Below are 13,108 nucleotides of genomic sequence, written 5' to 3'. Positions count from 1 at the left end.
TTTCATATAGCCTAATGTTAAATGCACGTGTCTGATACAACACCAACCCTGACGACGAATGTTTTTAACCCCCCCCCCCCCCCATTTTAGTAGCTAGAGTGTGCCATGAAACTGTTTTATTTGTAAACACCCATCAGACATCATATTGTTAGTATTTGGTTGTTTAAACTCAACAAACCATGAAAAATAAGTCGTATCTAATACTCGCGAGGCAGCTTTATATGCGCGAGCTTTGGATGTGACTGTGAGTGCACATACTGTAATACAGCCTCTGGAGCGCATGAATACCATATGGCTTAAAATATTTAAAAAGGTGTGCAAATAATACATTTTTGTGACAATGCAACAATTACCCGATTAGTCAAGTGCCAGTTCTGTCAGCTGTTCCGACCTGCGAGTCAAAGTCTTGTATTGCAGCGTGCAGCAGGTTGAAGTCACGGAAGGGCGTGACTTCACAGGCGGGGTGACGTAGCAACCAGGAAGCTATGCCCACGCTGCCAGACTTCCAAATCCCTGCCTAGTGTGTATCCGAAGAGCACAGCTAAGGCGAGAGAACAGAAGAGCCGGGAGTGGCTCGCATATCAAGGTCATAAAATCTGACAAATGTAGAGGGCGTGGACCACCATTGCATTGCAGATGTCCAAGAGGGACACACCTGCTGAGAGGGCCTTAGAGGCCGCCATACCCCGAGTGGATTGAACTTTGGCTTCCAAAGGAAGGGGAAGACCAGAGGACTCATAGGAGACGTTAATAGCCTCGACTATCCAACGACTAAGGGTCTGCTTAGAGGCAGGAGACCCCTTTTTAGGAGGACAGTAGCAAACAAGCAATTGGTCGGATTTTCTCCACAGGGCAGCTCTGTGGACGTATGCGTCCAGTGTTCACACTGGAAATATACAATTTAGCTTTTCCTGGTCTGGCTCCCGAAAGGGAGGAGGGCAGAAGGCCTACAGTATGAATGTTATGTTATGAGATATTTTTACATATATTAACAACATTATTTATTTTAATAGTAATTGATGGCCCACTTGCAATGCCACCGAGGTGAGGTGGGCACCGTATAATGAGGTGGACTACGCTCTACCCTAGTAGAGGCTACCCTCTGGATCTCTAAGCCACTGGCTTCAGGATCTCTTTGTCGAGGACTTCCGGGCCCGATAACTGTTCTTAAGTCGGGTTTGGATTTGGAAGTCCCTAACTTGACGTGGGGGAACATCAGCGGCGACACTCTGTTTCTGAGCCTCACGACATGAGGAGCCAGCATGTGGCATGGTCATCTCCCGCCCAGATGCACCACTAGAGCAACGATGGAGGAAATTCTGGAACGCCATCGCCTGTTTTCATGCCTCCTGGAACCTGTCGACGACAGTATTGACTGTGTCGCCAAACAGGCCAGAAGGCTGAAGCAGGGCGTCAAGGAGGCAGACCCTGTCTCTTTCTCTGATTTCTGACAGGGTCAGCCATAAATGCCTCTCCGCGGCCACTAAGGCTGCCATAGACCACCCAATCGCACGAGCGGTCTCTTTAGTCGTATAGATTTTAAAATATTGCTTATTACTTATAAAGCCCTGAATGGTTTAGCACCTCAGTATTTGAATGAGCTCCTTTTACATTATACTCCTCTACGTCCGCTACGTTCTCAAAACTCAGGCAATTTGATAATACCTAGAATATCAAAATCAACTGCGGGCGGCAGATCCTTTTCCTATTTGGCGCCTAAACTCTGGAATAACCTACCTAACATTGTTCGGGAGGCAGACACACTCTTGCAGTTTAAATCTAGATTAAAGACCCATCTCTTTAACCTGGCATACACATAACATACTAATATGCTTTTAATATCCAAATCCGTTAAAGGATTTTTAGGCTGCATTAATTAGGTAAACTGGAACCGGAACACTTCACATAACACCGTACTTTCTACATCATTAGAAGAATGGCATCTACGCTAATATTTGTCTGTTTCTCTCTTGTTCCGAGGTCACCGTGGCCACCAGATCCAGTCTGTGTCCAGATCAGAGGGTCACTGCAGTCACCCGGATCCAGTACGTATCCAGACCAGATGGTGGATCAGCACCTAGAAAGGACCTCTACTGCCCTGAAAGACAGCGGAGACCAGGACAACTAGAGCCCCAGATACAGATCCCCTGTAAAGACCTTGTCTCAGAGGAGCACCAGGACAAGACCACAGGAAACAGATGATTCTTCTGCACAATCTGACTTTGCTGCAGCCTGGAATTGAACTACTGGTTTCGTCTGGTCAGAGGAGAACTGGCCCCCCAACTGAGCCTGGTTTCTCCCAAGGTTTTTTTCTCCATTCTGTCACCGATGGAGTTTCGGTTCCTTGCCGCTGTCGCCTCTGGCTTGCTTAGTTGGGGTCACTTCATCTACAGCGATATCGTTGACTTGATTGCAAATTAAAACAGACACTATTTCAACTGAACAGAGATGACATCAATGAATTCAATGATGAACTGCCTTTAACTATCATTTTGCATTATTGAGACACTGTTTTCCAAATGAATGTTGTTCAGTGCTTTGGCGCAATGTATTTTGTTTAAAGCACTATATAAATAAAGGTGATTGATTGATTGATTGATTTAGTGGCGCGGAGGGAGAGATCAGTGGTCTTTCTAAGTTCTTCAATATCTTCAAACTTGATCCCCTCCCCCTCGTTGATATCTCCCAGCAGGTCGGCCTGATATGCTTGTAGGAATGCCATAGTGTGAAGTCAAGCCCCAGCCTGACCTGCTGCCACATAACCTTTGCCCACCAGTGATGATGTAGCTCTAAGAGGCTTGGTGGGCAACGTCAGAGCCTTTAGAGACGATGCCGACCCAGGCGACAGATAGCCGGTTTGACCCGTGGCACCGCTCTATAAACCCGCTCTCCCAGCCCCATCACGTTGCCATAGTATAGTGAATCAGGGCAGAAGAGGCGGGTCGAATATGGATGATTCCACGATCTCGATATTTCGTTATGGAGATCGGAAAAAAATGGTAGGCTCCGATGAGGAGGTGGTTGCCTCGGCCGCAGAAAGCGTTCATCTAACTTGCTTCTCTGTGTCTCAGAATGTTTTTCAGCAGGCCATTCGATTTTTAATTTAACAACTGCGCGTGTTGATAATATTGGGGCGACAGGAGTGGTGAATACCCAGCAACAGTCTCCACATCGACCTCCTCGGAGGAAGAGATGTGAAGAGCTGATCCCTCACCCTGGGGGGAAGAAACCGACCAGCATGCTTCCGAACCCAGGGTTTGGGCGCCGGATCTGGCAGATGAGGAAGGACATAAGGACTGGCCCATCTCCATTCTCTCTGACAGATCCACCTGCGAACCCCACAAGTGCAGCAGCAGTTCTGCCTCGGCAGAACCGGGGCCAGCACCGCGGGGAATGCTGGTGAAGGCTCCCTCCTCGAAGAGAACCCTCCGGGATCGAAGCATCTGCATTGGAACTCGAGAGCCGACTCAGCGTGCTTTGATCCCAGGCCAGCCACGCACAAATTGTGTGTATCCCCACTCGTAATATAGCAAGGGCAGGGAGGAACACACAATCTGTAACATTGCTTGGAATCGCCCTTAATATGTTTGGTCTTAGCCTTAACTTTAGGCATATTGAGCTTTTCTAGCGATCTTTTAATGCTTAAGAGACAGACAACAATAAATAGGACCAACGGGACAGACTTTTGACATGCACACACAGAGCGCTTGCTGACAGATGCGAAGCTGAAGCCAGCTGCACAGCATGTGCTTTTATAGCTTCCTGGTCACTACATCACCCCGCCCGTGACGTCACGCCCTTCCGTTGGACAGATTGCACACGATATTCAGAGTCGGTCTTACCCGGGAAGTTCCCCCAAAGCGTTCGACACAGCTCGAGTTCCTGAAAAGGAATCAAAATAACCCCAGGCATTTATTCAATACAGTGGCTAAATCAATGAAAAATAAAGCCTCAACATGTGTTGACATTTCCCAACATCACAGCAGTAATGACTTTATGAACTACTTTACTTCTAAAGTCAATACTGTTAGAGATAAAATTGTAACCGCATCAGACAGTGCACAATAGACCCCTGAGGAACAGTTCCACTCATACTCTGCTATAGGAGAGATTAGAATGCATAGTCGAAATAAAAAACTGGATGACAAGTAATTTCTTACTGCTAAATTCGGAAAAAAATAGAGGTGTTAATTACAGAACCTAAAAACTCTGCATGTATTAACATAGAAAACTGTCTAAGACTTGATGGCTGCTCTATCAATTCTTTGTCATCAGTTAGGAACCTAGGTGTGCTATTTGATAGCAATCTTTCCTTAGAAATCCACGTTTCTAGCATTTGTAAAACTGCATTATTCCATCTCAAAAATATATCTAAATTAAGGCCTATGCTGTCAATGTCAAATGCAGAAATGTTTATCCATGCATTAATGACCTCAAGGTTAGATTATTGTAATGCTTTATTGAGTGGTTGTTCCGCACACTTGGTAAACAAACTACAGTTAGTCCAAAATGCAGCAGCAATAATTCTTACTAGAACCAGGAAGTATGACCAAATTAGCCCGGTCCTGTCAACACTGCACTTGCTCCCTATCAAATATCGTATAGATTTTAAAATATTGCTTATTACTTATAAAGCCCTGAATGGTTTAGCACCTCAGTATTTGAATGAGCTCCTGTTACATTATAATCCTCCACGTCCGCTATGTTCCCAAAACTCAGGCAATTTGATAATACCTAGAATATCAAACTCAACTACGGGCGGCAGATCCTTTTCCTATTTGGCGCCTAAACTCTGGAATAACCTACTTAACATTGTTAATAAAGAACTGTAAATAAAGTGTCCCCAACTAAGCAAGCCAGAGGTGACAGCTGCAAGGAACCAAAACTCCATAGGTGACAGAATGGAGAAAAAATCTTGGGAGAAACCAGGCTCAGTCGAGGGGCAAGTTCTCCTCTGTCCAGATGAAACCAGCAATTCAATTCCAGGCTCCAATGAAGTCGGACTGTGCAGAAGAATCATCTCTTCCTGTCTGTCCTGTTGGTCGTCTGAGACAAGGTCTTTACAGGGGATCTGTATATGTATCTTCACAGGGTAGTCTGTCTGTGGATGTCTGTCTTCACATAGTCTGTCTGTGTTGCTGTGGAGCTGTGTGTTTCAGGCAGTGTCTGCCAATGCAGACATCCTTTTCAGACTGGGCTGCACTGCTTTCAGAATTGCAAGAGTCAGATGAGGTCCATCAATGCTGTGTCCTTTGCAACTGGACTATCAATTCATTGCATTGATTGAAGATGTACCATATCAATCACAAGTCCAGTATGGAGTACCTCAAGGCTCAGTAATAGGGCTGTTACTTTTCACTCTTTACATGTTACCCTTGGGAGACATAATCAGAAAGCATGGTGTTAGCTTTCACTGGTATGCTGATGATAACAGTGGCCCAAAGAAACATACCAATTTGAAAAGTTAATGGAATGCATAATCAATATAAAAACCTGGATGAGGAGTAATTTCTTACTGCTAAATTATGAAATAAAGAGGTGTTAATTATAGGACATAAAAACTCTGCATGTAATAACCTAGAATGCTGTCTAAAACTTGATGGCTGCTCTGTCAAATCTACATCATCAGTTAGGAATCTATGTATGCTACTTGAACTTGAACAATCTTTCCATTGAAAGCCATATTTCTAGCATTTGTAAAAGGCTATACAAATAACTCCTGCATTTTTCCATCTCAAAAATATATAAATGTAATGCTTTATTTAGTGGTTGTTTTGCATGCTTAATAAACTCCAGCTGGTCCAAAATGCAGTAGCAAGAGTTCTTACTAGAACCAAGATGTATGAATATTTTAGCCAGGTTCTGACAACACTGCACTGGCTACCTGTCAAACATTATATAGATTTTAAAATTACTTATAAAGCCCTAAATGGTTTAGCACCTCAGTATTTAAATGAGCTCTTATTGCACTATAGTCCCCCACGTCCGCTGTGTTCTCAAAACTCTTGGCAATTTTATAATACCTAGAATATCAAAATTAATTGTGGACAGCAGATCCTTTTTCTATTTAGTGCCCAAACTCCGGATTAATCTACTTTACATTGTTCAGGAAGCAGACACAATCTGTCAATTTAAATCTAGATTAAAGACCTACCTCTTTAACCTGGTTTACACATAGCACACTAACACATTTCTAATATTTAAATCCAAGGATTTTTAGGCTGAATTAATTAGGAAAACAGGAACCGGGAACACTTCCCATAACACACTATTTACTTGTGCTATGCTACATCGTTAGAATAATGGCATCTACGCTAAAATTAGTTTCTCTCTTATTCCGATAGTCACTGCAGTCACCCGTATCCAGTACGTATCCAGCCCAGATGGTGGATCAGCACCTTGTCTCCTAGACAGCCACAGGAACAAAACCACAGGAAACAGATGATTCTTCTGCTCAATCTGAACTGAACTGTTTAATCTGGCCAGAGGAGAACTTTTTGCATTATTGACACACTATTTTCCTATTTAATGCTGTTCAGTTGCTTAGTCACAATCTGTATTGTTAAAATCGCTATATAAATAAAGGTAAATAAATAAATAAAAATCAGAACAAGGAGTGTCTGTAGGAAGGGTATATTTATCCCTCTCTGATGGGGAGGAGATTGAAATCTGGTGCCTCTCTTTTCCTGGAATGGGATTGTGTCCAAGGTGGCCATGGTGTTGCCTGCCCTAGTGTGGAATGAATTTGCATATAGTACAATGTACAACGCTGAACAGTGTCTTTAACATTTTACCCATTCAATATTTCTTTATCAAACCCCTTTCAAACCATTACCATGACGAGCAAATAGAGCCCAAATTTGTTAAAAATAAAGCTATCATTTGTTCATTCCATAATATGTTAAAGGGATAATTCCCCCAAAGAGGAAAATTACCCCATAATTTACTCACCCTTAAGCATCCTAGGTGTATGTGACTTTCTTCTTTCAGACTAATCCAATCTAGTTATATTAAAAAAATATCCTGGCTCTTCCAAGCTTTAAAAATGGCAGTGAGTGAGGGTTTTTTGTTTTGTTTTGTTTTTTTTGTCAGTAGTCCAAAAGATGTACAATAAAGCGATCCATCCATAATAATAAAAAAAAAATTGTCCCACACAGCTATGGGGTGACTAAAGGCCTCTTTTAGCAAAACAATATATTTATAATCTTAGAAACCATAATCTCTAGCTTCCTCTAACTGTCGAATGTGCATTCATGGATTTTGATATAAAACAAGAGGAGACTGGTTATCCTTTGCTAAAGTAATGAAACTTTGCTTCCTTTGCTCCTGTAAATTAACATTGGTTTTCGCTAGACCGGACCTACATCATCCGCCAGAAAGAATGCACGTACAATAGTTATGGAAATTATTCTTACAAAAATTCATTGATTTCCTACAGGATGCCTTTATTCACCTCCTGGAGTTCATTTTTGGGTGAACTATCCCTTTAATAGGCCTGCATCCTCGAACTGTTGTGTAAACAGTCAATAGCCATTAACAAAAACTGTTCTTTTTCTGAGGGCAAAGTGAATGTATTTCAGTTTACATCCATTCAAGGTCTCCAAACATATGTATGAATGGATTTGGATAGATCTTTGTGGCCTGCCTTTGTTTTGGCTTCTGCTGCAGCATCCTCAGGATTTTATTTTGGCAGTTTAGGATTGGGTTTGGTGGTTAGGGTCAACATGTAGTCCAATGAGAAGTCCTCTCTGAGGTAGTCATGGGTGCAGAAGGTCTCATGTCCTGCTAGAGGTTTCTGGCAGTTGTTTTGGCACCTTCTCTGATGCTTCTGAACTTTTGTTTATGTTCCTCCACCAAGGTCCAATCACAGTGTGGCACATTTCCGTCCACAATGGCAGTTAAAGAGGGGCCCTGCCATAAACTGGTCCGTGAAATGCCATCACGAGTGTTGTGCACCACATTTTATTTTTTTGGTCTAATTATCATAATTTTATTTTTTATCTTTCAAAACACTGTTTGCAGTGGACCGAGTCATCATCTCCGACTTTAAATTCATGACTGCACAATAATTAGTGTCAGTTGTTCATGTCAGTTATAAAATAATCATCCAATGTCAAGGTATTTAATGAATTAAAGTAGAATTATAGGATCTTAAAGGTGGCCCACTTTTCATAAAACCACCATTTCATTTTATCTAGCCAAAGTAACATCTATACATATTACAATAAATTTAAATTTTTAGCATTTTAATCTGTTACCTGCAGTATAAAATAAAAGAGGTCCTGTCACAATATTTGTTTATATTTATAGAAAAACCTTACAATATAGAAATGTATTAAATCATAATATCAAAGGGCTTACTTCCTTTCGTGATGAGGGAGTTCTCCTTTGAGGTTTGGCCACAATCACCATTGTCAAACTGCTTCAGCAGAATTTATTGCATCATTTGAAGAAACGGTGTCCTTTAATTCAAGACCATTTACTGTTCATGACAATGTACATTACAATCAAGCATAAATGCCCTATTTACCTGAATTCACCCTACATACTTGGAACTCCTGGGATCCATAATATATCCTTGTCTGTTACACAGCAGAAATTCTTTCAGTGTGATGCTCAACACACAACTGCGCCTGTTGTAGACACAGGATGTTTGAACATTACTTGGTTAGAGTGTGTTTTGTCAGTTGGCACTAAATAGAGCCTTGCACGCAGAAGTCATGTTAGCATTTAGAGGGAAACCATAGCAATAGGCTGCTTGATTGTTTTCTTTAAAGAATCAGGATCTATATCATGTAGTACAATGACATAACATGTTGTCAGTATTTATTCGTTTATTTTAGATTTACATATCACAAGTATATTAAATATCAAAACAAAAAAGTATTTAAGAGTTAATGTATGACAATGTTGGGGCAGGAAAACTATTGTGGCATTTATACACACCTTAACAAAATCAAAAATCAAAAAATAACTATAGAAAATCCCTTTAAAAAGCTAGACCTTCCCTCAAAGTAATTTTATAACTCACACTCTAACAAAATGATTATGAACTGGTGTTCTAGTTTGATATCACTGAATGGATATAATAATGGTCTTATATAATACATAAACACATTCTTTTACTATTGTGAGTTTTACAGGCCTGATGGTTTGTGGTGTGATAGCAATTCATTTTAAGTGAACGAAGCGCGATTTTCAGGCCAAACATTGTCAGTCAGACACGTGATGCTTAAATGTCATTACTGATTTAAAAAAAAATTGTTGGGTAATCAAAACAGTTAGCTCAGTTTTTAGAAGAAACTATGATTTGAATTTTATAAATTTTAAATTAGAAAGATACATTAAACAGTATTTCAATTAATAATTAACCATATATTGTTTTAATTGTTAGCATTATGATGAATAGATACACTACTATTAATACACCAGACACCCTCCTGTTTTTCATACCACTGTTAAATTAATTTTTCATGTTTCTTCCCCTTTCAGTCCCTTTTTTGGCTGTTCTTTGGACTCCTCCACTTGTGCTTGTGCATTCTGCCTTCCTCTCATGTAAACATTCACACTCTCCAGTAAATCAATGGAGTGATTGATCAGAAGAGCGAGCCAAGCCAGGCCAAAGAATATCCAGGCTGCAATTAGACAGCTGTACCACTCTGGGTAGTTTATCGCTGGGTTGTTATCTGGCAGGAAAAACAATTATGTAAAGATTAGGGTTGGGATTATATAATTTGAATCAAATTGGATCTGAATTTTAAATTGTAATGTCATGATGATGAATTTACTTAATATCTATCCACTGAAATGCAAATTGAAATGAAGTCACAAAAGAGGAATTTGATCCAACAAGTTTTGCAGGAAAACAAATCATGACTACAATAATTTTGACTCAATATGCCTATTTACTGTATTTTGCAACCTTATTATACCAGCTCTATTTTGAAGATTTTCTGGATGTTTCACCATATCTAATGAAAATGAAGGTTTACTTAAATTTAATGTGTCAAATATATTATTAAATGCTATTCATACAACAGTAATATGAGTTTCTTTCTATTGGCTTAAATGTGTTTTAAATTTGAATTATAATTCTGCATCTTATTTGTTACCTCAATTCAAAATTCAAATTCAAGAAAATTCAAATTAAATTTTGAATGATACACAACCCAAACTGTGATGTCACTTCCTGACTAGGGCTACAAGAATAATTACAAAATGTAAATAACTGAGTACTGACAGTAAAAAATAATAATAATAATAATGCTTTATGTAATAATAATAATAATAATAATAATAATACATATCTATATGGTCCTTATCTAATAACAATGCACCATAAAACATAAGCATCATAATTTATTTGTTACATAGTTAGGGTACATGCTGACAATTACAAATATTGAAGTATAAAATTTGATGTATAAATAGTTTCCTCATTTTTGTATGTGTAGTCTCGTACCTGCAACATAATCTCCAAATCCAATAGTGCTGAGTGTTATGAAGCAGTAATAAATGGCTTCAGCATAAGTCCATCCCTCATATGCTTTAAAAAGCAGCATAGGAACCACAAAGTACATTAATGCTGAGCTCACAAAGGATATACTGTGAATGGATATTCGTACACATTTCTGTGGGAAGGAACAGAATCATGGGTACAGTGGGTTTGCACATAAAGGTCTAACATGTTAATTTCCACTTTAATTGCTCAATACAGACAAATATGTACATATTTGTTTGTGTGTTTAGAATTAAAACCCACCACATGATCTTTAATGCTGACTGTAAAATATAAAAGTTAAATTCTCACCCCTCTATCAATTTTTTTCTCCAGAAAATTGCAAAAATTTCTCTCAATGGCCAGCATGTATTTTCCAACTCTATTTAGGATCACTACGTTCAAGGGAATGCCAAAAACAGCAAAAAACACACAGAAGATTTGACCAGCTGTCGTCAGTGGAACTATATTCCCATAGCCTGTAAAAAGATGAAAACTTTAAATGATCTTAGATTTAAATAATAATAGATGCCACACAACAAACTGGATTGTCAAATTCAATCTGTAAAGTGTCCCATTCCTCACCAATAGTTGTAACCACAGTTGCAGCAAACACAGATGAGCTGGTAAATTTCCAGAAGCCATCTGCGGTGTCATTGCTGTCTGGACTTAAGCCACTTAGGGATGCAACTTTTACCATCTTTAAAACAGTAATGGCAAGCAATGAGTACTTTTTTGTAATAAATGATCTGACAAAAAAAAAAAAAAAAAAAAAAAAAAAAAAAACTTACTGGGTGTGTGATTAATCACATGTAAATTACATATAACGCTGTTCTGTTATAACAAAACTTAACAATAGACCAACAAACAGCATTTTATATAGAAGAGATTTTCCAAATTTCCAACAAAAGTAAATTGAATCATAAACTGTCTTGTTTAACAAACACAAATTGGTTTTGGTTTCTTGAATGGCGATCTTCATAATTTTTTCTTCATATATATATACAACGTGTGTGTGTGTGTGTGTGTGTGTGTGTACAAAATGTGTAAAAAGTTGATCAAACACTCCCTACTACCCAGCACTGATGGTGTTGTTTGTGTAAAAATAAAATAAATAATAATAATAATAATAATAATAATATATATATATATATATATATATATATATATATATATATATAATTTAAGCAAAATCTACTCTCCAATCATACCTGTGCTAGTTCTCGGAGACCATTCTGACCCACACATGGGTACTTCTCAAGTAGTTTCATTCTTTTCTCCTTCAGGAGATCAATCTGTTGCAACACATACCATCCTTCTAGTTTCCAGAAGATCAGCCCTCCAACAAGGACATAGGCTACATAAATAACTCCAAGGAACAGGATAGAAGGGAACCGTGTTACACTGAGACACTGGCATAACTTTCCCGAAAACACAGGGAGCATGGTTCCTTTGGTCGCCTGGCTGAACTGTCTGACAATGCAGCTGTAGGATTGTGCTACTGGGTGTGGATTTACTCTGTTTATGTGACAGGCAAATCACCCCCTTGTGTAATGAATGCCAGTCAGAACATATGACCTGGCATGCAAATGTTGATTGAAGGAGAGCAGAAGACACAGTGAGTGAGGAATTAAAGAGGGAGATAAAAGTGGTTAGAAGCTACAGTCAAATCTGCTAAAGGTTTAATGTTCTTGTATCAAAACTAAGCTACTCCAGTTAAGGGCTGTTTACATAAATCAATTATTTCAAAGAGTACCTAAGCACACACCAAAAAGAGGAAAGTCATCTGGTCATCTGTATGTCTCGCCATAAATTCATCACACTATTATGTTTACTTTAGGCCTGTCTGATCTACAGCCTTGCCAATGGCAACCATAAGAACACACACTTACAAATATATGCCAATATGTGAAACCTCAACATTTACTATTTTCAAATCTCTGAACCACTGCACTTTAGCTCAGTTATGTAGGTATGACTAAATAACGAAATAGATATAGTTTGAGTTATGGTCATTTGAATGTGTATTTGAATATGGTTTAGGTTAAAAAACAGATAAAAGAATAAACGAAAAGAAATGATATGTGCACAAAATTGATCTTTGTTAGAATAAACATTTGTGATATATGTTTTAATATTGGATATGCAATAATAATAATAATAATGATATTAATAAAAACTCTCAAAACCCATTTTCATAAAGTTAAATTTAATGTCTAATATGAACTGTACCCTATGCTTAAACACTCACAAATCAGCTAAGAATTCCTAAAATAAAATGTGTTATTAAGAACATTCTGAACAGCAACTGAAATTCTCCATAGTGTGAAGACAAATATGAAATGATTACTCATTGGTCTGGTAGAATCTAAGTGGATGTTTGATACCCTGTGCTGTTTGAATAGAACATTGCTTTCTGTGATAACAACCATACAATAATACATCATGCAATAAAGTGAGCCACAGTGGTTGATGTTTTGCCTGTAAAGAAGATCTTTCAAGCATAAAATGTCTCAGACACCAAGGCTCTAAAAAAATAAATAAATAAATAATAAAATAATAGAGCAGTTTTGAGAGTCAGGAGATGGCTGGCTGCTCACTGTTAATCTA

At 38.7% G+C, this 13,108-nt stretch overlaps 1 protein-coding gene across 1 annotated transcript; it reads right to left on the bottom strand.

Annotated features, from left to right (window-relative positions):
• Positions 1-8,809: 8,809 nt before the first annotated feature.
• On the bottom strand, positions 8,810-11,963 carry LOC128031491 (potassium channel subfamily K member 16-like). The gene is made up of 5 exons (XM_052619790.1): positions 11,710-11,963; positions 11,084-11,198; positions 10,811-10,977; positions 10,463-10,631; positions 8,810-9,686 (listed from the first exon to the last, which is right to left on the bottom strand). Exons 1-5 carry the CDS (start codon positions 11,941-11,943, stop codon positions 9,472-9,474), a joined length of 900 nt encoding a protein of 299 aa, XP_052475750.1. The 5' UTR covers positions 11,944-11,963; the 3' UTR covers positions 8,810-9,471.
• Positions 11,964-13,108: the final 1,145 nt, after the last annotated feature.

This window comes from Carassius gibelio, chromosome A17 (assembly GCF_023724105.1).
Source record: "Carassius gibelio isolate Cgi1373 ecotype wild population from Czech Republic chromosome A17, carGib1.2-hapl.c, whole genome shotgun sequence".
NCBI classification, from domain to species: Eukaryota; Metazoa; Chordata; class Actinopteri; order Cypriniformes; family Cyprinidae; genus Carassius; species Carassius gibelio.
Note: the sequence above shows the minus strand (reverse complement) of the source record. Positions and strands in the feature narration are given on the sequence as shown.